The sequence below is a fragment of the Schistocerca serialis genome, chromosome 6, assembly GCF_023864345.2.
Source record: "Schistocerca serialis cubense isolate TAMUIC-IGC-003099 chromosome 6, iqSchSeri2.2, whole genome shotgun sequence".
NCBI classification, from domain to species: Eukaryota; Metazoa; Arthropoda; class Insecta; order Orthoptera; family Acrididae; genus Schistocerca; species Schistocerca serialis.
The window spans coordinates 451,868,605-451,887,868 of record NC_064643.1 but is presented as its reverse complement, the minus strand read 5'-3'; the positions used below and the strand labels follow the sequence as shown (position 1 = coordinate 451,887,868).

General features: G+C 44.9%; 1 protein-coding gene across 1 annotated transcript in view; it reads right to left on the bottom strand.

Moving 5' to 3' along the window:
* Positions 1–19,264, bottom strand: part of LOC126484194 (uncharacterized) — a 549,250-nt gene that overhangs the window by 56,417 nt on the left and 473,569 nt on the right. The window contains exons 6-7 of the mRNA XM_050107608.1: positions 17,947–18,179; positions 12,331–12,460 (exon numbers count right to left, since the gene is read on the bottom strand). Coding sequence (XP_049963565.1) covers positions 12,331–12,460; positions 17,947–18,179 — 363 coding nt within the window. The remainder of the gene's footprint in view (positions 1–12,330; positions 12,461–17,946; positions 18,180–19,264) is intronic.

Below are 19,264 nucleotides of genomic sequence, written 5' to 3'. Positions count from 1 at the left end.
GCACCTCACCACAACATTGGGTTTTAAGGCGAAATCCATTCGCCCACGGCATAATAGCCCTGAACATTTTATTAGTTGTTTTCTTACAATATTGTGGGCTCCATACTCAGCTCCGAGAAAATTGCTCGTGTGTAACTGTTCAAGATCCACCCTTCATCTTGTTTGTAATGAAACATTTTTCTGCATACTCTCACAAATTAATTAATTTCTCCATTTGACGCTGACTTCAAATTCCTTTCAAGCCATTCAGTGTTATATCGTTCGTGGGTTCCCTAAATCGGCTAAGGCGAATTCCAGTACGGTTTCCGTCCCTCCATTTCAAGTTCACAGTTTAATGTAAGCTCGAGATAAGCTACTGCAAATGTGAAATTGTGTTACATTAAGTACTGATGTAACCGACAGAATGCCGGCCGTTATGGCCGAGCGGTTCTAGGCGCTTCAGTCTGGAACCGCGCGACCGCTACGGTCGCAGGTTCGAATCCTGCCTCGGGCATGGATGTGAGTGATGTCCTTAGGTTAGTTAGGTTTAAGTAGTTCTAAGTTCTAGGGGACTGATGACCTCAGCTGTTAAGTCCCATAGTGCTCAGAGCCATTTGAACCATTTTTTGAACCGACAGAATGTTGAATGCAAGTATGCAATCGTGCTTGCATTGTGTTGTATAGCTGGCGGATGTCAACTTGTGGGATGGTTTCATGCCTGTTGCTCTTGGGCGGTCAATACAGGGATGGTAAATTCTATTTGCGGATGACGCTAGAGTTTGTCGTCCGATGATGACCCATACGTACTCGACTGGAGAGAGATCTGGTGATGGAGCAGGCCTAAGCAACATATCGACACAGTGAGAGCATGTTGGGTTACAACAGCGGTATGTGGGCAAACGTTATCCTGTTGGAAAACATTCCCTACAATGCTGTTCATGAACGGCAGCACAACAGGTCGAATCAGCAGACTACCGTACAATTTTGCAACCAGGGAGCGTGGGATAACCATGATAGTGCTCCTGCTGTCATACAAAGTCGTGTCCGAGACCATAACTCCAGGTGTAGGTCCAGTGTGTCTAACACGCAGACAGGTTGGATGCAGGCCTCAACTGTCCTCCTCCTAACCAACATACGACCATAACTGGCACCGAGGCAGAACTAGCTTTCATCAGAGAACAAAACAGACCTCCGCCCTGTCCTCCAATGAGCTCTCGCTTGACACCACTGAATTCGCAAATGGCTGTGGTTTGGGGTCAGTGGAATACACGTTACGGAGCTTCTGGCTTGGAGCTATCCTTGAAGTAAACGATTTGGAACAGTTCGTAATGTCACTGTCGTGCCAACTGACGCTCAAATTGCTGTTGCAGATGTAGTAAGATGCGCCACAGCCATACACCGAAAGTGATGGTCTTCCCTGTCGGTAGTACCGTCCGGACCCCGTTCTTCTTGCGACTGTACATTCTCTAGACTGCGGGTGCCAGCAGTCATGTACAGTGGTTACACTGCTGTCAAGACTTCCTGCAATGTCGCTGAAGAAACTTCCACCTTCTCGTAGCCCATTTATACGACCTCGTTTAAACTCAGTGAGGTGTTGAGAATGGCAGCTTTGTCACCTTCAAGGCATTCTTGACTAACATGAACTAACAACGTTCAGTCTCTGAGGTAACTAACGCTCACGACCATTACAGCGTGTAGTTAAAGCAAACCTGATTTTCATCCTCATGGTGCCGCTACTAGCGCCACTGTTATGCGACTGACATCTTTCAGATGTAGAAACACGCCTTCTCACTTTCGTTGCAAAGTTGGTACTTTTTGCCGATGATACAAGTATAGCTATCACACCCGACAGACAAGAATTAACTGGTGAAATTGTAAACGATATTTTTCAGAAAATCATTATGTGGTTCTCTGCAAATGGGCTCTCATTAAACTTTGACAAAACACAGTATATACAGTTCCACACAGTAAATGGAATGACCCCATTAATAAATATAGACTTCGATCAGAAATGGTAGCTAAGGTAGAATATTCAAAATTTCTAAGTGTACGCATTGATGAGGGGTTGAACTGGAAAAAAAACGCACTGAGGATCTGCTGAAACGTTTGAGTTCAGCTACTTATGCTATTAGGGTCATTGCAAATTTTGGCGATATACATCTGAGTAAGTTAGCTTACCACGCCTATTTTCATTCTCTGCTTTAGTATGGCATCATATTCTGGGGTAACTTACCATTGAGTAAAAGAGTGTTCATTGCAGAAAAGCGTGTAATCAGAATAATTGCTGGAGCTCATCCAAGATCATACTGCACACACTTATTTAAAGAGCTAGAAATCTTCACTGTAGCCTCACAATATATATATATATATATTCACTTATGAAATTTGTTATTAGCAATCCGAACGAATTCAAAACTAATAGCAGTGTACTTGGCTACAACACTAGGAGAAAGGATGATCTTCACTACTCAAGGTTAACAAGGTTAAATCTGACTTTGGCTCAGAAGGGGGTAAATTATGCTGCCACAAAAGTCTTTGGTCACTTACCTAATAGCATCAAAAGTCTGACAGATAGCCATATAGCATTTAAAAGGAAATTAAAAGAATTTCTTACTGGCAACTCCTTCTACTCATTAGATGAATTTTTGGATATAGTAAGTGGGTAATTTCCGAACATCCACAAAAAAAAAATTGAGTGTCATGTAATATTTTGTCTAATGTAATATCTTGTATAGACACCTTTTATTAACCTGACACGTTCCACATCATTACGAAGTGTCGTATTCATGATCTATGGAACAAGTACTAATCTAATCTAATGTAATCTATGTCGCACAACTCCGCCTTGGTGTTGCAATTTTTTTCCATCAGTATATTTTTACTTTCTTAGATAACATAGGATCCCAAGAGTTTGAATATTTTTAAGGTTCTTGTAAGGAACATACCGGCAACATGGCAGTAATGAGAAGTTCCCGTTTCTGTTTTATTTGTACGCCGAAGCAATGTCATGACATTATTTGGTTTACGAGGTTTGGTAGGACAACTTCCTCACACAGTGTACACAAATTCAGCAGATTTAGAATCTTCATCCTTAAATTAGTTTTGAAACTGTTGAAGGTAGTGAGAAAATTAACGAAATCCTGTCTGCAAGTGCCGTCCAGTTTTGAAGCACCGACAAAGCGAAAGTAAATGTATGACCATCGTCTGAAAGAGCCGTCCGTTATTTTTTTGGACTAATACAGTTTCTTTTGAATCTACAAAAGAGCCAGTCTCTTCTAATTATCTGACGCTAAATGACGATATAGAGGTTTCTTTACTGGTATTCTAAAAGTGTTATGTGAAACTTTTATCATCGAACCCCTAGACGCCGGCACATCACGCGATTTCGTGAGGACAGCGTATTTTCCTGTGAAAACCATATCTTTTATCCTACTTCGTGAGTTATATATTCGAATAAGTTTCATGAGGCAGCAGGATACTGTAGCGAAAAGTGATAAGAAAAAATGACGTTAGCCACACTTCGTTGATACACGAGAGGAGAAAGAAAAACACCGAGACTGTACTTCCTCGAAGCTCAAACATTTCTGTTACTGAAGATTTCATACATTCATAGTTTCACTGAGCACTAGAATACATAGAGCGTGCTGAACTCATAGCCGGAAACACAGTAGCTGATTCGAACCGGAGGAAAAATTGTAATGGAAATGTTCCTGTCATCAAACTTAGCGCCAAAGTCAGATACCAAAGCACAACACAGTTTTACGCAAAATGAAATTTTATTTTGGAGAACCCATGACTATTCCTTACTTTAGTAGAGTATGTATTTTGTATATTCATTCATTGAGCATGTATTTTCACTGAAAAAAGAACAAAAACGCTTTACTGTCACATACGTAATCGGTTTAGACTCAATTAAAATTCAGTCTCCAGTGTGTTAAGTGGATGTGTGATGACAATCCTGCCATACAATAAACAGTATAAAATCGAACATTAAACTAAAGATATTTGAAATTCTCAGAAAAAAATATACAGAGTGAGTGAGGAGGAGAGGTACATGCTTTGAGACGCGATAGTATTAGTGATGTGGACATATGGTCTATTGCGAATGGTTTCCGAGATAGGACTCGTTTAAATCACTTCTATACGTTTTTCTTTAATAACTCTAATACTGCACACTCCAACGAAAACGTGTCTCAGTACACAATTAAAGGAAATTAAATTTGCAACTAAAAAGGTCCTAATTATTTACTTGTGTAGGAATAACAGTTTGTGAGAAGAGATCGCGAGAATATTCGAAACCTCGGGCGACGCGCGTGCGCTGTAGCTTAAGTACTTTTTGTGGGCTAGTTTGAGGTAGTTTTCCGACTTGATAAACCACAAGCGTCCTGTATCAAAATGTTCGTCTCAACTTCTTTATACTACTGTAGTACTTTGTACACAGTGACAATGAATAATACAGAAAATAAATAGAAATGTGCATTAAAAGGATTCTATCTCGGAAACCATTCGGAATAGGGCATATGTCCACATCAAGTTTCTTGTTCAGAATTACTAATGCTATCACCTGTTAAAACATTTACCTTTTCTCTTGACTCACCCTGTATACTGTATATGGAAAGACGTGTAATGTACAATATGTTAAGAATCAAGAGAGAATAATAACAATACCAGACCAGAGAGAAATGCTATATTTAAAAAGTTCATGAGGCATGTCTGCAGTCTTACTTCTATACTGTACTAAACGTACATATGTGGGATAAAATTTAAGGCAAAATGATATCAATGTTAAGATTCGCTGATAATACGTATAGCTCTTCTTTGTGAAAATTAAGAGGAATTACAATATTGTGGAATGGAATGTATAGTCTTCCCAACATAGAATATGGCCTGAGAGCAAATCAAAGCAAGACAAATTTATTGAGGAAGTGCAAAACTCAAAATAATGCATAACGGACGAAGCAAGAAGGGCGTATGAAGCGGGAAACCACAGTCAGAGAGAACATTCTTCGCCAACTCAAGTCGACTAGTACCAAACATAGACTTTAAATTTGAAAAAGAAATTTCTGTGAATGTTCTTCTGGAATACAGCGACGTGTGCAAGTAAATTGTTAACTGTGGAAAAAAGAGAACGAGAAAAGAGGCGTTTGAGATGTAGTACTGTAGAAGTGCTATGATAGGAAATGAAGGGAGAGGGATCAGGGAATAACTTTCAAGATACAACAAATAATTGACTTCGTTGAGTGCAAATGCTACCCTAGAAATTGGCACAGAAAAGGAAAGCATGGCGTGTTGCATAAAACCAGTCGGGAGACTGTTACTCCAACCCTTGCGATGGGGGGGGGGGGGGGGGGATAATGAGAAGTGTGGTTGAGCGTTTTCACACGAAATGTGCATATACAAATGTTGGTTAAAAATGCTATTGCGAATTTTGGCTCTCACGTAAGACTCAAGGGATGATTTCCACACTTGGTGCATTAGTACACATCCACACCCTCGCATTTGTTATAGTTTTTGAATTAATTATTCACTCAGACATAAGTACAGTTTATGCTAGGGAACAAGAATTAGGCGATTATTATATTAAAATCAGTTTTTCACGATACAGTTCAATCACTATTTAATGCCGTTGTTCTTTTCTTTCACACAATGAAATTAGCACTGGTGAGGCGGTTTACTGTTTTACTTTAATAATAATTTGACTCCGAACCCCCGATAGTAGTAATGTAGGCTGCTATAATCGAAAGTTATTCAGTCAATTCCAACAAATCCACAAGTCCCACTGTCCTCTTTGTTCTAACAGTTTTGGCGCGAAATCACAGTTCGCCACATGTTCACTTACGACGATGTATACCCCGTAAATCGCACCCACACAAATAATCGTAGCACTTCCAGTTCACCAAATACACTCCTGGAAATTGAAATAAGAACACCGTGAATTCATTGTCCCAGGAAGGGGAAACTTTATTGACACATTCCTGGGGTCAGATACATCACATGATCACACTGACAGAACCACAGGCACTTAGACACAGGCAACAGAGCATGCACAATGTCGGCACTAGTACAGTGTATATCCACCTTTCGCAGCAATGCAGGCTGCTATTCTCCCATGGAGACGATCGTAGAGATGCTGGATGTAGTCCTGTGGAACGGCTTGCCATGCCATTTCCACCTGGCGCCTCAATTGGACCAGCGTTCGTGCTGGACGTGCAGACCGCGTGAGACGACGCTTCATCCAGTCCCAAACATGCTCAATGGGGGACAGATCCGGAGATCTTGCTGGCCAGGGTAGTTGACTTACACCTTCTAGAGCACGTTGGGTGGCACGGGATACATGCGGACGTGCATTGTCCTGTTGGAACAGCAAGTTCCCTTGCCGGTCTAGGAATGGTAGAACGATGGGTTCGATGACGGTTTGGATGTACCGTGCACTATTCAGTGTCCCCTCGATGATCACCAGTGGTGTACGGCCAGTGTAGGAGATCGCTCCCCACACCATGATGCCGGGTGTTGGCCCTGTGTGCCTCGGTCGTATGCAGTCCTGATTGTGGCGCTCACCTGCACGGCGCCAAACACGCATACGACCATCATTGGCACCAAGGCAGAAGCGACTCTCATCGCTGAAGACGACACGTCTCCATTCGTCCCTCCATTCACGCCTGTCGCAACACCACTGGAGGCGGGCTGCACGATGTTGGGGCGTGAGCGGAAGACGGCCTAACGGTGTGCGGGACCGTAGTCCAGCTTCATGGAGACGGTTGCGAATGGTCCTCGCCGATACCCCAGGAGCAACAGTGTCCCTAATTTGCTGGGAAGTGGCGGTGCGGTCCCCTACGGCACTGCGTAGGATCCTACGGTCTTGGCGTTCATCCGTGCGTCGCTGCGGTCCGGTCCCAGGTCGACGGGCACGTGCACCTTCCGCCGACCATTGGCGACAACATCGATGTACTGTGGAGACCTCACGCCCCACGTGTTGAACAATTCGGCGGTACGTCCACCCGGCCTCCCGCATGCCCACTACACGCCCTCGCTCAAAGTCCGTCAACTGCACATACGGTTCACGTCCACGCTGTCGCGGCATGCTACCAATGTTAAAGACTGCGATGGAGCTCCGTATGCCACGGCAAACTGGCTGACACTGACGGCGGCGGTGCACAAATGCTGCGCAGCTAGCGCCATTCGACGGCCAACACCGCGGTTCCTGGTGTGTCCGCTGTGCCGTGCGTGTGATCATTGCTTGTACAGCCCTCTCGCAGTGTCCGGAGCAAGTATGGTGGGTCTGACACACCGTTGTCAATGTGTTCTTTTTTCCATTTCCAGGAGTGTATATGCCTGCACACTTGCACTATTAAACAATATTCTTTGTCGAAATAAATCGGCGTGAAAAAGAATTCTCAAACGACCACATGGGCCACGCTCAAGTGGGGCTTGCTCGCCACCCACCCTCCAAAACGACTGACTAACGACTCACCCCTGGCCAAGATGGCCGCTCGCTCATATAGGCTCGGACGTCAACCCCCTAGTTATGCAAGTACCAATCTCACCAGCTAAGGTTACAAATTTTGATACATACATCCTTCAACAGAAATAAGTACATCATCGAAACCACGCTAAAAAGTACATCTTATTTACTATGTTACATTAATTTCTAGGATTATTCTATCGCCCGTAAATCAAGTTTTAGTTTTTGCAAAATTTCGCCACTTAGAGCAAATTTGTTTGTTTACAACTGTGCTGCAAAGTTTTAACATAGAACTGCATATAGCACCGTTTTTAGACGTAATCTATAGCGTTTTACACACTGCGCTGCTCAAAATCTTCATAGCAGTAATAATTAATTAATTATGGGCGATAAATGTTAATAATAATTTGCAAACAATGAAAACTATTGCAAGTTAAGTGTGTAGTATAACTTAACTAGTTTAAAATACGTGTGATGCCACTCAAAATATTATATAGTGCCGTTCTTTGCATCATGAATTTTCTATTGAATTTTATAAACAATTTTCCCTCAAACTTTGTTTATTGCTCTTTACGGGCTTAATTATTTATGAATCTTAACATATGACTACGGCACTCGATCCGCTATGACGAAACGTTTTTAATGAGTGCTCGCTCATCCCTGCAAGTTGTTATTTATTATTGTTATTAATCATCAGTATTTGTGATATTAACCGATTTTGAGGTTACTATAACTTCTGCGTCTCGTGACTTGAAATAAAGATCGATTTTTCAGAAGGTGCATATTGCCGATCACAATCCACTGCCGCTTCGCTCTCCACCGTGTTACACAGTTTTCGCGAATCGCGCACCATGTAGCGCGTTCGCTCTTCACAAAGCAATCCTTGCATACTAGAAATATTCATCTAGTAACGGGGGTTTGTACCGTCACACCCTCCAAACCCCCGCCGCATAAAAAGAAACAGAGATCTGACCAGAAATATCTTGTCCTCTTTCCATTCCAATTCTCGCATTTCCGCTAATTCTACCCTTTTTTAATTCAGCATCTCCTACTACTTTCTGCATTCTGTTGTCGTTGATGATCACCGATTTTTACGCTTTTCCTACCGAAATGGCAAGAGCCCCGAATCCAAATGCTCCTCCGTCTACATATTTGCCGTCCTCTGGCGCTAGGCGGCTGCGAATTGTAGCCTGTAACATGGCGATGTGTAACCTAGCTATGTCGGTGCGTGAGACAGAGCGTGGTGTAATAGAGTTTAGATTTCGAAGAGTTCGTCCACACATGGAGTGCCCTCTCCTTCAGCATGAGATGCCAGGCTACACACGAGCGCTGCATCTGTAGCAATTCGACGCCTTGGGTTCATCGTCGTCGATCATCCTCCATATTGTCCCGACTTAGGCCCATCCGATTTTCACCTATTTCCATATCTTAAAGAACACCTTCGAGGACTTCACTTTGATAGTGATTAAGTCGTGCAAGCAGAGGTGAGGTTGTGACTCGATCAACAAAAGTAAACATTCTACAGTGTCAGTATCAAAAATCTCTCGTTGGGAGAAATGTAAAAAGCTTTAAGAGCTTTTACATAAGAAAATTGAGGAAGCATTACTTTTCAGCCACCCTAGTAAGAGGACACAACTGGACCGTTTCCACATTCCAGTTCTCTGTGAATCCTGTGATACACTTTATAAGACAGAGATAGTCTTTCGTTGCTTTTAGCGTCGTGACGTCTACTAATCAGTACTGGGTGATGCTTCTTTATCTGTGAATTCCATTCTGTTTCGTATGTGTAGGTTTTTATTAGGTAGTCTTGAGATCTGCTTTCCCCGGACTATTGGATTCAATTATGGGAGCTTTTCATAGAGATCACGCTTTGTAACGAAAGTAACCAGGCCATGTGCCTAATAGGAATATGTGTCTGTTATACTTTTCAAGTATTAAAGTTATGTAACTAATGTCTGTCTAAAATGTTAATAGTAAAATCCAAAGAACTTCGGTGTAATGCTCCTTTTACACGCAACACATTTCTCTAACAATGATTACGTTAGTCTAGCCTCGTTTAACAGTTTTGTTTGTTTCACATTCATACTGAAGCAATCATTGCCTACTTTGTGTTTCGACATTAATTAAACAGACCATCGCTAATCACAGAAGCCCTTTTCATTCAAGTTCTACTTTTAGTACTGTATGTTTCTCCACGACAACCACTGATTCTAAACACGATACTGTTTCAACTACAAATCTCTTATTAATTACACCCTCGCATCTTTCTGCTGGATAACTAAAATTCTTGCCTTCTGCAAACCGACGTAACTATATAACTATTTGTTCTGCTTTATACCGCATATTACTTATCCGCGGCATGGCAGCACGCCCGTGCGGGCGTTGAACACCGACTCTTGCGGAAGATGGCGACTGAAAGATTTCAAAAATGGTTCAAATGGCTCTGCGCACTATGGGACTTAACTTCTGAGGTCATCAGTCCCCTAGATCTTAGAACTACTGAAACCTAGCTAACCTAAGGACATCACACACATTCATGCCCGAGGCAGGATTCGAACCTGCGACCGTAGCGGTCGCACAGTTCCAGACTGTAGCGCCTAGAACCGCTCGGCCACCCCGGCCGGTGGCGACTGAAAGACCAAAGGCCACTATGAGTGTAGGTAGTACTAACAGTGGAAGGCCCATCATAATGCAACGGCCGCTCAGTTTCAGATGAAATTAAGACGGCTACAATGATAGAGATCAGGAACTAGGTGCAGTAGTGGTCACTAAAAATGGTGAAATTGGTGGCGAGCAACCTGAGTGCCGTCAGTGTACTGAGGCCACGTAGATGGCTAATGAGGGACAGGAGAAGATCAACAGAAGGCTGCTAACAGTTTCCTCGACAACGTCGACAGGCAACACGAAAAGTACAAATTCTTAGAATAGCTCTATTCAGCTGGATTGCTGAAGAGTTCCTTCCGTGGAACTGTTACACTATGTGATCTAAAGTATCAGAACACCTGGCTGAAAATGACTTACAAGTTCGAGGCGCCCACCATCGGTAAAGCTGGAATTCAATATGGTGTTGGCCCACACTTAGCCTTGATGACATCTTCCACTCTCGCAGGCATACGTTCAACCAGGTGCTGCCGGCCGCTGGTGGCCGAGCGTTTCTAGGCGCTACAGTCTGGAACCGCGCGACGGCTATGGTCGCAGGTTCGAATCCTGCCTCGGGCATGGATGTGTGTGATGTCCTTAGGTTAGTTACGTTTAAGTAGTTCTAAGTTCTAGGGGACTTATGACCTCAGCAGTTGAGTCCCATAGTGCTCAGAGCCATTTGAACCAACCAGGTGCTGTAAGGTTTTTTGGGGAATGGCAGCCCATTCTTCATGGTGTGCTGCACTGGGGAGGGGTATCGATGTCGTCGGTGAAGCCTGGCCCGAAGTCGGCGTTCCAAGACATCTCGACGATATTCTATAGGATTCAGGACAGGACTCTGTGCAAGCCAGTCCATTACAGGTATGTTACTGTCGTGTAACCACTCCGCCACAGTCCGTGCATTATGAACAGGTGCTCGATCGTGTTGAAACATGCAGTCGCCATCCCCGAATTGCTCTTCGGCAGTGTGAAGCAAGAAGCTGCTTAAAACATCAATGTAGGCCTGTGCTGTGATAGTGCCACGCAAAACAACAAGGGGTGCAAGCCCCCTCCATGAAAAACACGACCACACCATAACACCACCGAATCCGAAGTTTACTGGCACACGGCGTTCATCGGGTATTGGCCATATCCACGCCCTGCCATCGGATCGCCACATTGTGAACCCTGATTCGTCACTCCACACAACGTTTTTACACTGTTCAATCGTCCAATGTGTACGCTCCTTACACCAAGCGAGGCGTCGTTTGGCATTTACTGGCGTGATGTGTGGCTCACGAGCAGTCGCTCGACCATGAAATCCAAGTTTTCTCACCACCCGCCTAATTTTCGTAGTACTTGCTTTGGATCCTGATGCAGTTTTGAATTCCTGTGTGATCTGGAAGGATGTCTGCTTATTACACATTACGATCCTCTTCAACTGTCGGCAGTCTCTGTCAGTCAACAGATGCGGTCGGCCTGTACACTTTTGTGCGTGTTCCTTCACGTTTCCACTTCACTAACACATAGGAAACAGTGAATCTACGGATGTTTAGGAGTGTGGAAATCTCGCTTACAAACTTACGACAGAAGTCAAACCCAATCACCTTGCCACGTTCGAAGTCCGTGAGTTCCGCGGAACGCCCCATTCTGCTCTCTCACGATGTTTAATGACTACTGAGGTCGCTGATATGGAGTACCTGGCAGTAGGTGGCAGCACAATGCAAAACGTATGTTTCTGGGGGTGTCCTTTTGATCACATAGTGTAGCAACACAGACAGGGAGTGACATCCCCCCTTATGTCCGGTAGGATATTTTCTAAAGCTGCTGTTCTTACGTCGTGTTACATAACGCGAGTACGATACCATTTCTACTAGACACGTAAGAGGGACCAACAAATCGTACAGCTTCATTTACTGTGTTGCCATGGGCGCGTCCGAAGGCGATAGCTCATTTTTGCCATTTTGACACGTCTGTTCATCGATCAACTGTGCTGATACTACGCAACACAGTAACACTTGCAATGACACACACACACACACACACACACACACACACACTCACGAGCGTGCGCGCTACTTCTCCGTCACGACATATGTCTTTGGTGGAGAGTCACGCGGCTTTAATCTATAGAGCTCCTAAGCGCTACTTCATAAATTTAAAGGAGCTATTATTTTTTTCCGCTGAACTTATTCCCCATTGAGCACAACACCGCTCATGGTGTAGTTAAAATTCTAGAACGTAATATTATCAAAATGTGTAAGACGTACCCAGACCAGGTATGATGACGTTGCAGACGAGGCAGAACCAGGCGAGCGGCACGGGCAGGATGGGGATGGCTGCGCGCATCAGTGACGTGTGCTCCACCAGCGAGGGGTCGATCTTGGGGCCCGTGTCCAGCTGCGGCACATCAACACCGCCAGTTATAGCAGCAGTAAGTGCCTAGGAATACTGAGCTCTGTTGCAATTTCTTGTATCATGTCACTCTCGACTTTGGTGCCACAAGAAAGTCACAGAGCTATCATATTTGAATGACAATTTTTACGAAGGTTATTGGCTAAAAATGGTTCAAATGGCTCTGAGCACTATGGGACTTAACATCTGAGGTCATCAGTCCCATAGAACTTAGAACTACTTAAATCTAACTAACCTAAGGACATCACACACATCCATGCCCGAGGCAGGATTCGAACCTGCGACCGTAGCGGTCGCGCGGTTCCAGACTGTAGCGCCTAGAACCGCTCGACCACTCCGGCCTGCTGAAGATTATTCATACAGTAATACACTGAAGTGACAAAAGTCATGGGATAGCGATACCCACGTATACACATGGTATAAAGGGCAGTGCACTGGAGGGGCTGTCATTTGTATTTCGGTGATTCATGTGAAAAAGTCCAGATGTGATTATGGCCGCACCACGGGAAGTAACGGACTTTGAATGCAGAATGATAGTTGGCGCTAGACTCATGGGACATTCCATTTCGTAAATCGTCAGGGAATTAAATACTCCGAGATCCACAGTGTCAAAAGTGTGCTGGGTATACCAAATTTCAGGTATTATCTCTCATCACAAACAAACAGCGCAGTGGCCGACGGTCTTCGTTTAACGATCGAGAGCAGCGGCGTTTGCTTAGAGTTGTCAGTGGTAAAAGACAAGCGGCACTGCGTGAAATAACCACAGAAATCAATGTAGGACGTACGACGAACGTATCCGCTAGGACAGTGCGCCAAAATCTGGTGGTAATGGGCTATGATAGCAGACAACTGACGAGAGTGCTTTTGCAACAGCGCAACAACGCCTGCAATGCCTCTCCTAAGCTCGTAACCATATCGGTTGGTCCCTAGACGACTGGAAAACCGTGGCCTGGTCAGGTGAGTCCCGATATCAGCTGGTAAGAGCTGATGGTAGGGTACCGGAGTGACGCAGACCCCGCGAAGCCATGGAGCCAAGTTGTCAACAAGCCACTGTTCAAGCTAGTGGTGGTTCCATAATGCCGTGGGCTGGATGTTCGGCTACTTTGAAACCGTTTGCAGCCATTCAAGGACGTCACGTTCCGAAACAACGATGGAATTTTAATGGATGTAAATATACGTCACCGGGCCACAACTATTCGCAACTGGTTTGAAGAACATTTTGGAGAGTTCGAGCGAATGATTGGCCACCCAAATCACCCGATATGGCTCCCATCGAACATTTGTGGGACGTAATCGAGAAGCCAGTTCGTGCATAAAATCCTGCACAGACAACACTTTCGCAATTATGGACGGCTATAGAGAAAGCATATTTCTGCAGGGAACTTCTAACGACTTATTGAGTTTATGCCACGTCGGTTGGTCCACTACATCGCGCAAAACGAGGTCTGACAATATGGTAGGGGGTATCTAATGACTTTCGTCACCTTAAAGTATTGCATGAAGTGTGTTTATATTACAACAACACAGCAGGTGTGAATTATCGTGTTTCTCGATTATCCGTGAGTACTTCCGAGATTTTTGAAAAAAATAGAAAACTAGGCATGAAGCGTTCCGTTGTAACCAGAAGGAATATTTTCGTTTATAATCCGCTTTTGTGCGAGGGAGACAAAGTGTTGTCTGCCTGACTACGATGCGGGTTCCACATCGCGCTCTGATAATCGAGAAATTGCTGCCTGTATACAGAGGGTTGAGGTGTAAGTGCAGATATAGCGATCAACCTTAATATGTACCCATTTCAGTGTGTTAGCTACCCCGCAAACAGATCACGTAATTTACTGTCTGACATTGTCTGCACAGTCATAAATGCACGCCTAAGTGGACTATGTCTGTCAGTAGAGACTAAGCGTTTAGCGTCCACTCTTGTCCATCTTCTGGAGTACTGCTGCGCGGTGTGGGAGCTGCATTTCATAGGACTGAAGGAGGAAATCGAAAAAGTTCAAAGACGGGCAGCTCGTTTTGTACGAGGGCAGTTCAATAAGTAATGCAACACATTTTTTTTCTGAAACAGGGGTTGTTTTATTCAGCATTGAAATACACCAGGTTATTCCCCAATCTCTTAGCTACACAACACTATTTTTCAACGTAATCTCCATTCAATGCTACGGCCTTACGCCACCTTGAAATGAGGGCCTGTATGCCTGCACGGTACCATTCCACTGGTCGATGTCGGAGCCAACGTCGTATTGCATCAATAACTTCTTCATCATCCGCGTAGTGCCTCCCACGGATTGCGTCCTTCATTGGGTCAAACATATGGAAATCCGACGGTGCGAGATCGGGGCTGTAGGGTGCATGAGGAAGAACAGTCCACTGAAGTTTTGTGAGCTCCTCTCGGGTGCGAAGACTTGTGTGAGGTCTTGCGTTGTCATGAAGAAGGAGAAGTTCGTTCATATTTTTGTGCCTACGAATACGCTGAAGTCGTTTCTTCAATTTCTGAAGAGTAGCACAATACACTTCAGGGTTGATCGTTTGACCATGGGGAAGGACATCGAACAGAATAACCCCTTCAGCGTCCGAGAAGACTGTAACCATGACTTTACCGGCTGAGGGTATGGCTTTAAACTTTTTCTTGGTAGGGGAGTGGGTGTGGCGCCACTCCATTGATTGCCGTTTTGTTTCAGGTTCGAAGTGATGAACCAATGTTTCATCGCCTGTAACAATCTTTGACAAGAAATTGTCACCCTCAGCCACATGACGAGCAAGCAATTCCGCACAGATGGTTCTCCTTTGCTCTTTATGGTGTTCGGTTAGACAACGAGGGACCCAGCGGGAACAAACCTTTGAATATCCCAACTGGTGAACAATTGTGACAGCACTACCAACAGAGATGTCAAGTTGAGCACTGAGTTGTTTGATGGTGATCCGTCGATCATCTCGAACGAGTGTGTTTGCACGCTCCGCCATTGCAGGAGTCACAGCTGTGCACGGCCGGCCCGCACGCGGGAGATCAGACAGTCTTGCTTGACCTTGCGGCGATGATGACACACGCTTTGCCCAACGACTCACCGTGCTTTTGTCCACTGCCAGGTCACCGTAGACATTCTGCAAGCGCCTATGAATATCTGAGATGCCCTGGTTTTCCGCCAAAAGAAACTCGATCACTGCCCATTGTTTGCAACGCACATCCGTTACAGACGCCATTTTAACAGCTCCGTACAGCGCTGCCACCTGTCGGAAGTCAATGAAACTATACGAGACGAAGCGGGAATGTTTGAAAATATTCCACAAGAAATTTCCGGTTTTTTCAACCAAAATTGGCCGAGAAAAAAAAAAGTGTTGCATTACTTATTGAACTGCCCTCGTATAATGACGAAATACAGGAAAGAATGCCACGGGTATGATACGTGAATTGGGTTCAAATAATTGAAAAAAGCCGTTTTTTGTTACTGCAGGATCTCATTATAAAATTTCAATCACAAGTTTTCTCTCCGAATGCGAAAATATTTTGATGGTGGCCATCTACAGAGGGTGAACTGATCTTTGTAATGAAATAAGAAAAATCACAGCACGCACGGTAAGATTTAAGTGTTAATTTTTCGCGCGCGCTGTTCGAGAGCGAAACGATAGAGAAATAGCTTGAAGGTAGTTCGATCAACCCTCTGAAAGACACTTAGCTGTGAACTGCAGAATAGTCATGCAGCATGCAGACGTATGTGTAGGGAACAACCTCCATAGTACCTGAGGGAGCTGTAGAGGGTAAAAATTGTAGGCAGAGACAGTGAATGGACTATACAATAAGTAACTGAAGATGTTGGGTGCAAGTGCTTGTTCGAAGTGAAGACGAGTTGAAGATGAGAGGAACTCGTGGCGTACGGAATCAGATAAATCATAAGACTGATGACCTAAAACAAAGTCATACGAAACAATGCGTGGACACCAGTCTTCTGCTCAAGAAGTTGTTAAATCCTTTTGAACAACACATTTTTGGTGTATCAGTATCAGGGAGGGAAAAAGGTTACCACAGTTGATTCTAACACTTGGAAAATGTATAAATTTCATTGGTAAATATTTTGAGATACAATGAGACCATTTGTGCCACAGAAATGTTTTTTTATTTTCATTTTTTTTAGATGGGCGTAAATGGGGGCTCGTTAGCGCGGACTTACTCATTCCAAGTTCAATAACCAGTTATTATACGAGGGGCTTTCCATAGATAACGCAACATGTTTTTTCCTTGATCAATTTCAGTTGAAAATATTGGGAATTTGTTGGGGATATTTCCACTTCAGCGGCTATAATTCACGAATTTCCGTTAGGAGTAGCCTTCAAAATGGCGTCTGTAATGGAGCTGCGTTCCAAGCAGAGAGCTGTCATCGAGTTTCTTTTGGCGGAAAGCCAGAGCATAGCAGATACTCATAGGCGCTTGCAGAACATGGAGAGAGAGAGAGAGAGAGATGACAGTGAACAAAAGCACGGCGAATCATTGGGCGAGACGTCTGTCATCATAGCAGCAAGATCGCGCAAAAGCTGTACGATCTCCCGCGTGTCGGGCGGCCGCACACAGCTGTGACTTCTGCAATGGCGGAAACTGAAGAACGGCTTCAGGATGTTCGTCGCTACAAAAGTGCAAACGAACATATCCTTCGCCATGGCAACGCAGGGCCTCACACAAGTCAGCGCACCCGAGAGAAGCCCACAAAACATCACTGGGCTGCCAGATTAAAACTGTGTGCCGGACCGAGACTCGAACTCGGGACCTTTGCCTTTCGCGGGCAAGTGCTCTACCATCTGAGCTACCGAAGCACGACTCACGATCCGTCCTCACAGCTTTACTTCTGCCAGTATCTCGTCTCCTACCTTCCAAACTCGCAGGAGAGCTTCTGTAAAGTTTGGAAGGTAGGAGACGAGATACTGGCAGGAGTAAAGCTGTGAGGACCGGGCATGAGTAGTGCTTCCGTAGCTCAGATGGTAGAGCACTTGCCCGCGAAAGGCAAAGGTCCCGAGTTCGAGTATCGATCCGGCACACAGTTTTCATATGGCAGGAAGTTTCATATCAGCGCACACTCCACTGCAGAGTGAAAATCTCAACGTTGGACTGTTCCTCCTCATTCACCCTACAGCCCGGGTCTCACACCTTCCGATTTCCACCTGTTCGGCCTAATGAAGGATGTACTTCACTGGAAGCAGTACGAGGATAATGGGGAAGTGATGCAAGAAGACGTTGGCTGCGATGACGTCCAGTTATGTGGTACCGTGCAGGCAAACAGGCCCTCCCAATAAGGTGGCTTGAGGTCGTCGTATTGAACGGAGATTATGTTGAAAAATAGAATTTTGTTGCCAAAAAAGTGTGGAATAATATGGTGTATTGGAATCCTGAATAAAACTAACCTACTTCCAGAAAAAAAATGTGTTGCGCTATTTATTGGAAGGCCCTGGCAGTGGTTAGGTTGAAATAAGTGTGGAGCGGATACCTCGTGGGCGTCGCCGACGCTGCTGGTCTTCTTGGAGAGCTGCGAGGTGCTCTTGCGGTGCTCGAGGCGGCCGCGCTGCGGCTGCTTGGGGGCGCAGCAGCAGCAGCGGCAGCGCGAGCCCGGCTGGCAGCAGACCGCGTCCAGGCACAGCAGCGAGCGGCAGCAGCGCCGGCACCGACCGCGGCACCCGCCGTCGGCCCCGCCGGCCGCCGGCCTCCCGGCGGCGCGACCCTCTGCACACGCAACAGCTGACGCTGTACAACACCAGGGGTGCCACGTACTTACAAGGGAACCTCCCCATCGCACCCCCCCTCAGATTTAGTTATAAGTTGGCGCAGTGGATAGGCCTTGAAAAACTGAACACGGATCGATCGAGGAAACAGGAAGAAGTTGTGTGCAACTATGAAAAAAATAAGCAAAATATACAAACTGACAAGAAAACCTCCCCATCGCACCCCTCTCAGATTCAGTTATAAGTTGGCACAGTGGATAGGCCTTGAAAAACTGAACACAGATCGATTGAGAAAACAGGAAGAGGTTGTGTGTGACTATGAAAAAATAGGCAAAATATACAAACTGACAAGGAAACCTCCCCATCGCACCCCCCTCAGATTTAGTTATAAGTTGGCACAGTGGATAGGCCTTGAAAAACTGAACACAGATCAATCGAGAAAACAGGAAGAAGTTTTGTGGAACTCTGAAAAAAATAAGCAAAATATACAAACTGAGTAGTCAATGCACAAGATAGGCAACATCAAGGAGAACGTGAGCTCAGGAGCGCCGTGGTCCCGTGGTTAGCGTGAGTAGCTGCAGAACGAGAGGTCCTTGGTTCAAGTCTTACTTCGACTGAAAATTTTACTTTCTTTATTTTCGCAAAGTTCTGTCCGTTCGTTCAATGACGTCCCTGTTCACTGTAATAAGTTTTGTGTCTGTGTTTTGCGACCGCACCGCAAAAGCGTGCGATTAGTAGACGAAAGGACGTGCCTCTCCAATGGGAACCGAAAACATTTGATCGCAAGGTCATAGGTCAACCGATTCCTCCACAGCGAAACACGTCTGATATATTCTATACGACACTGGTGACGGCATGTGCATCACATGACAGGAATATGTTGTCGGCCCACCTAACTTGTACACTTAACGAATGGATAAAAAGATTCTTCTACCTTGCCCGATTTAGGTTTTCTTGTGGATGTGATAACTACTCCCAGAAAAGTGATGAAAACATAAGAGTTTGTCACATAAACTGAAAATAAAAAATTAAACTTTTCACTCGAAGGAAGACCTCTCGTTCCGTAGCTGCTCACGCTAACCACGG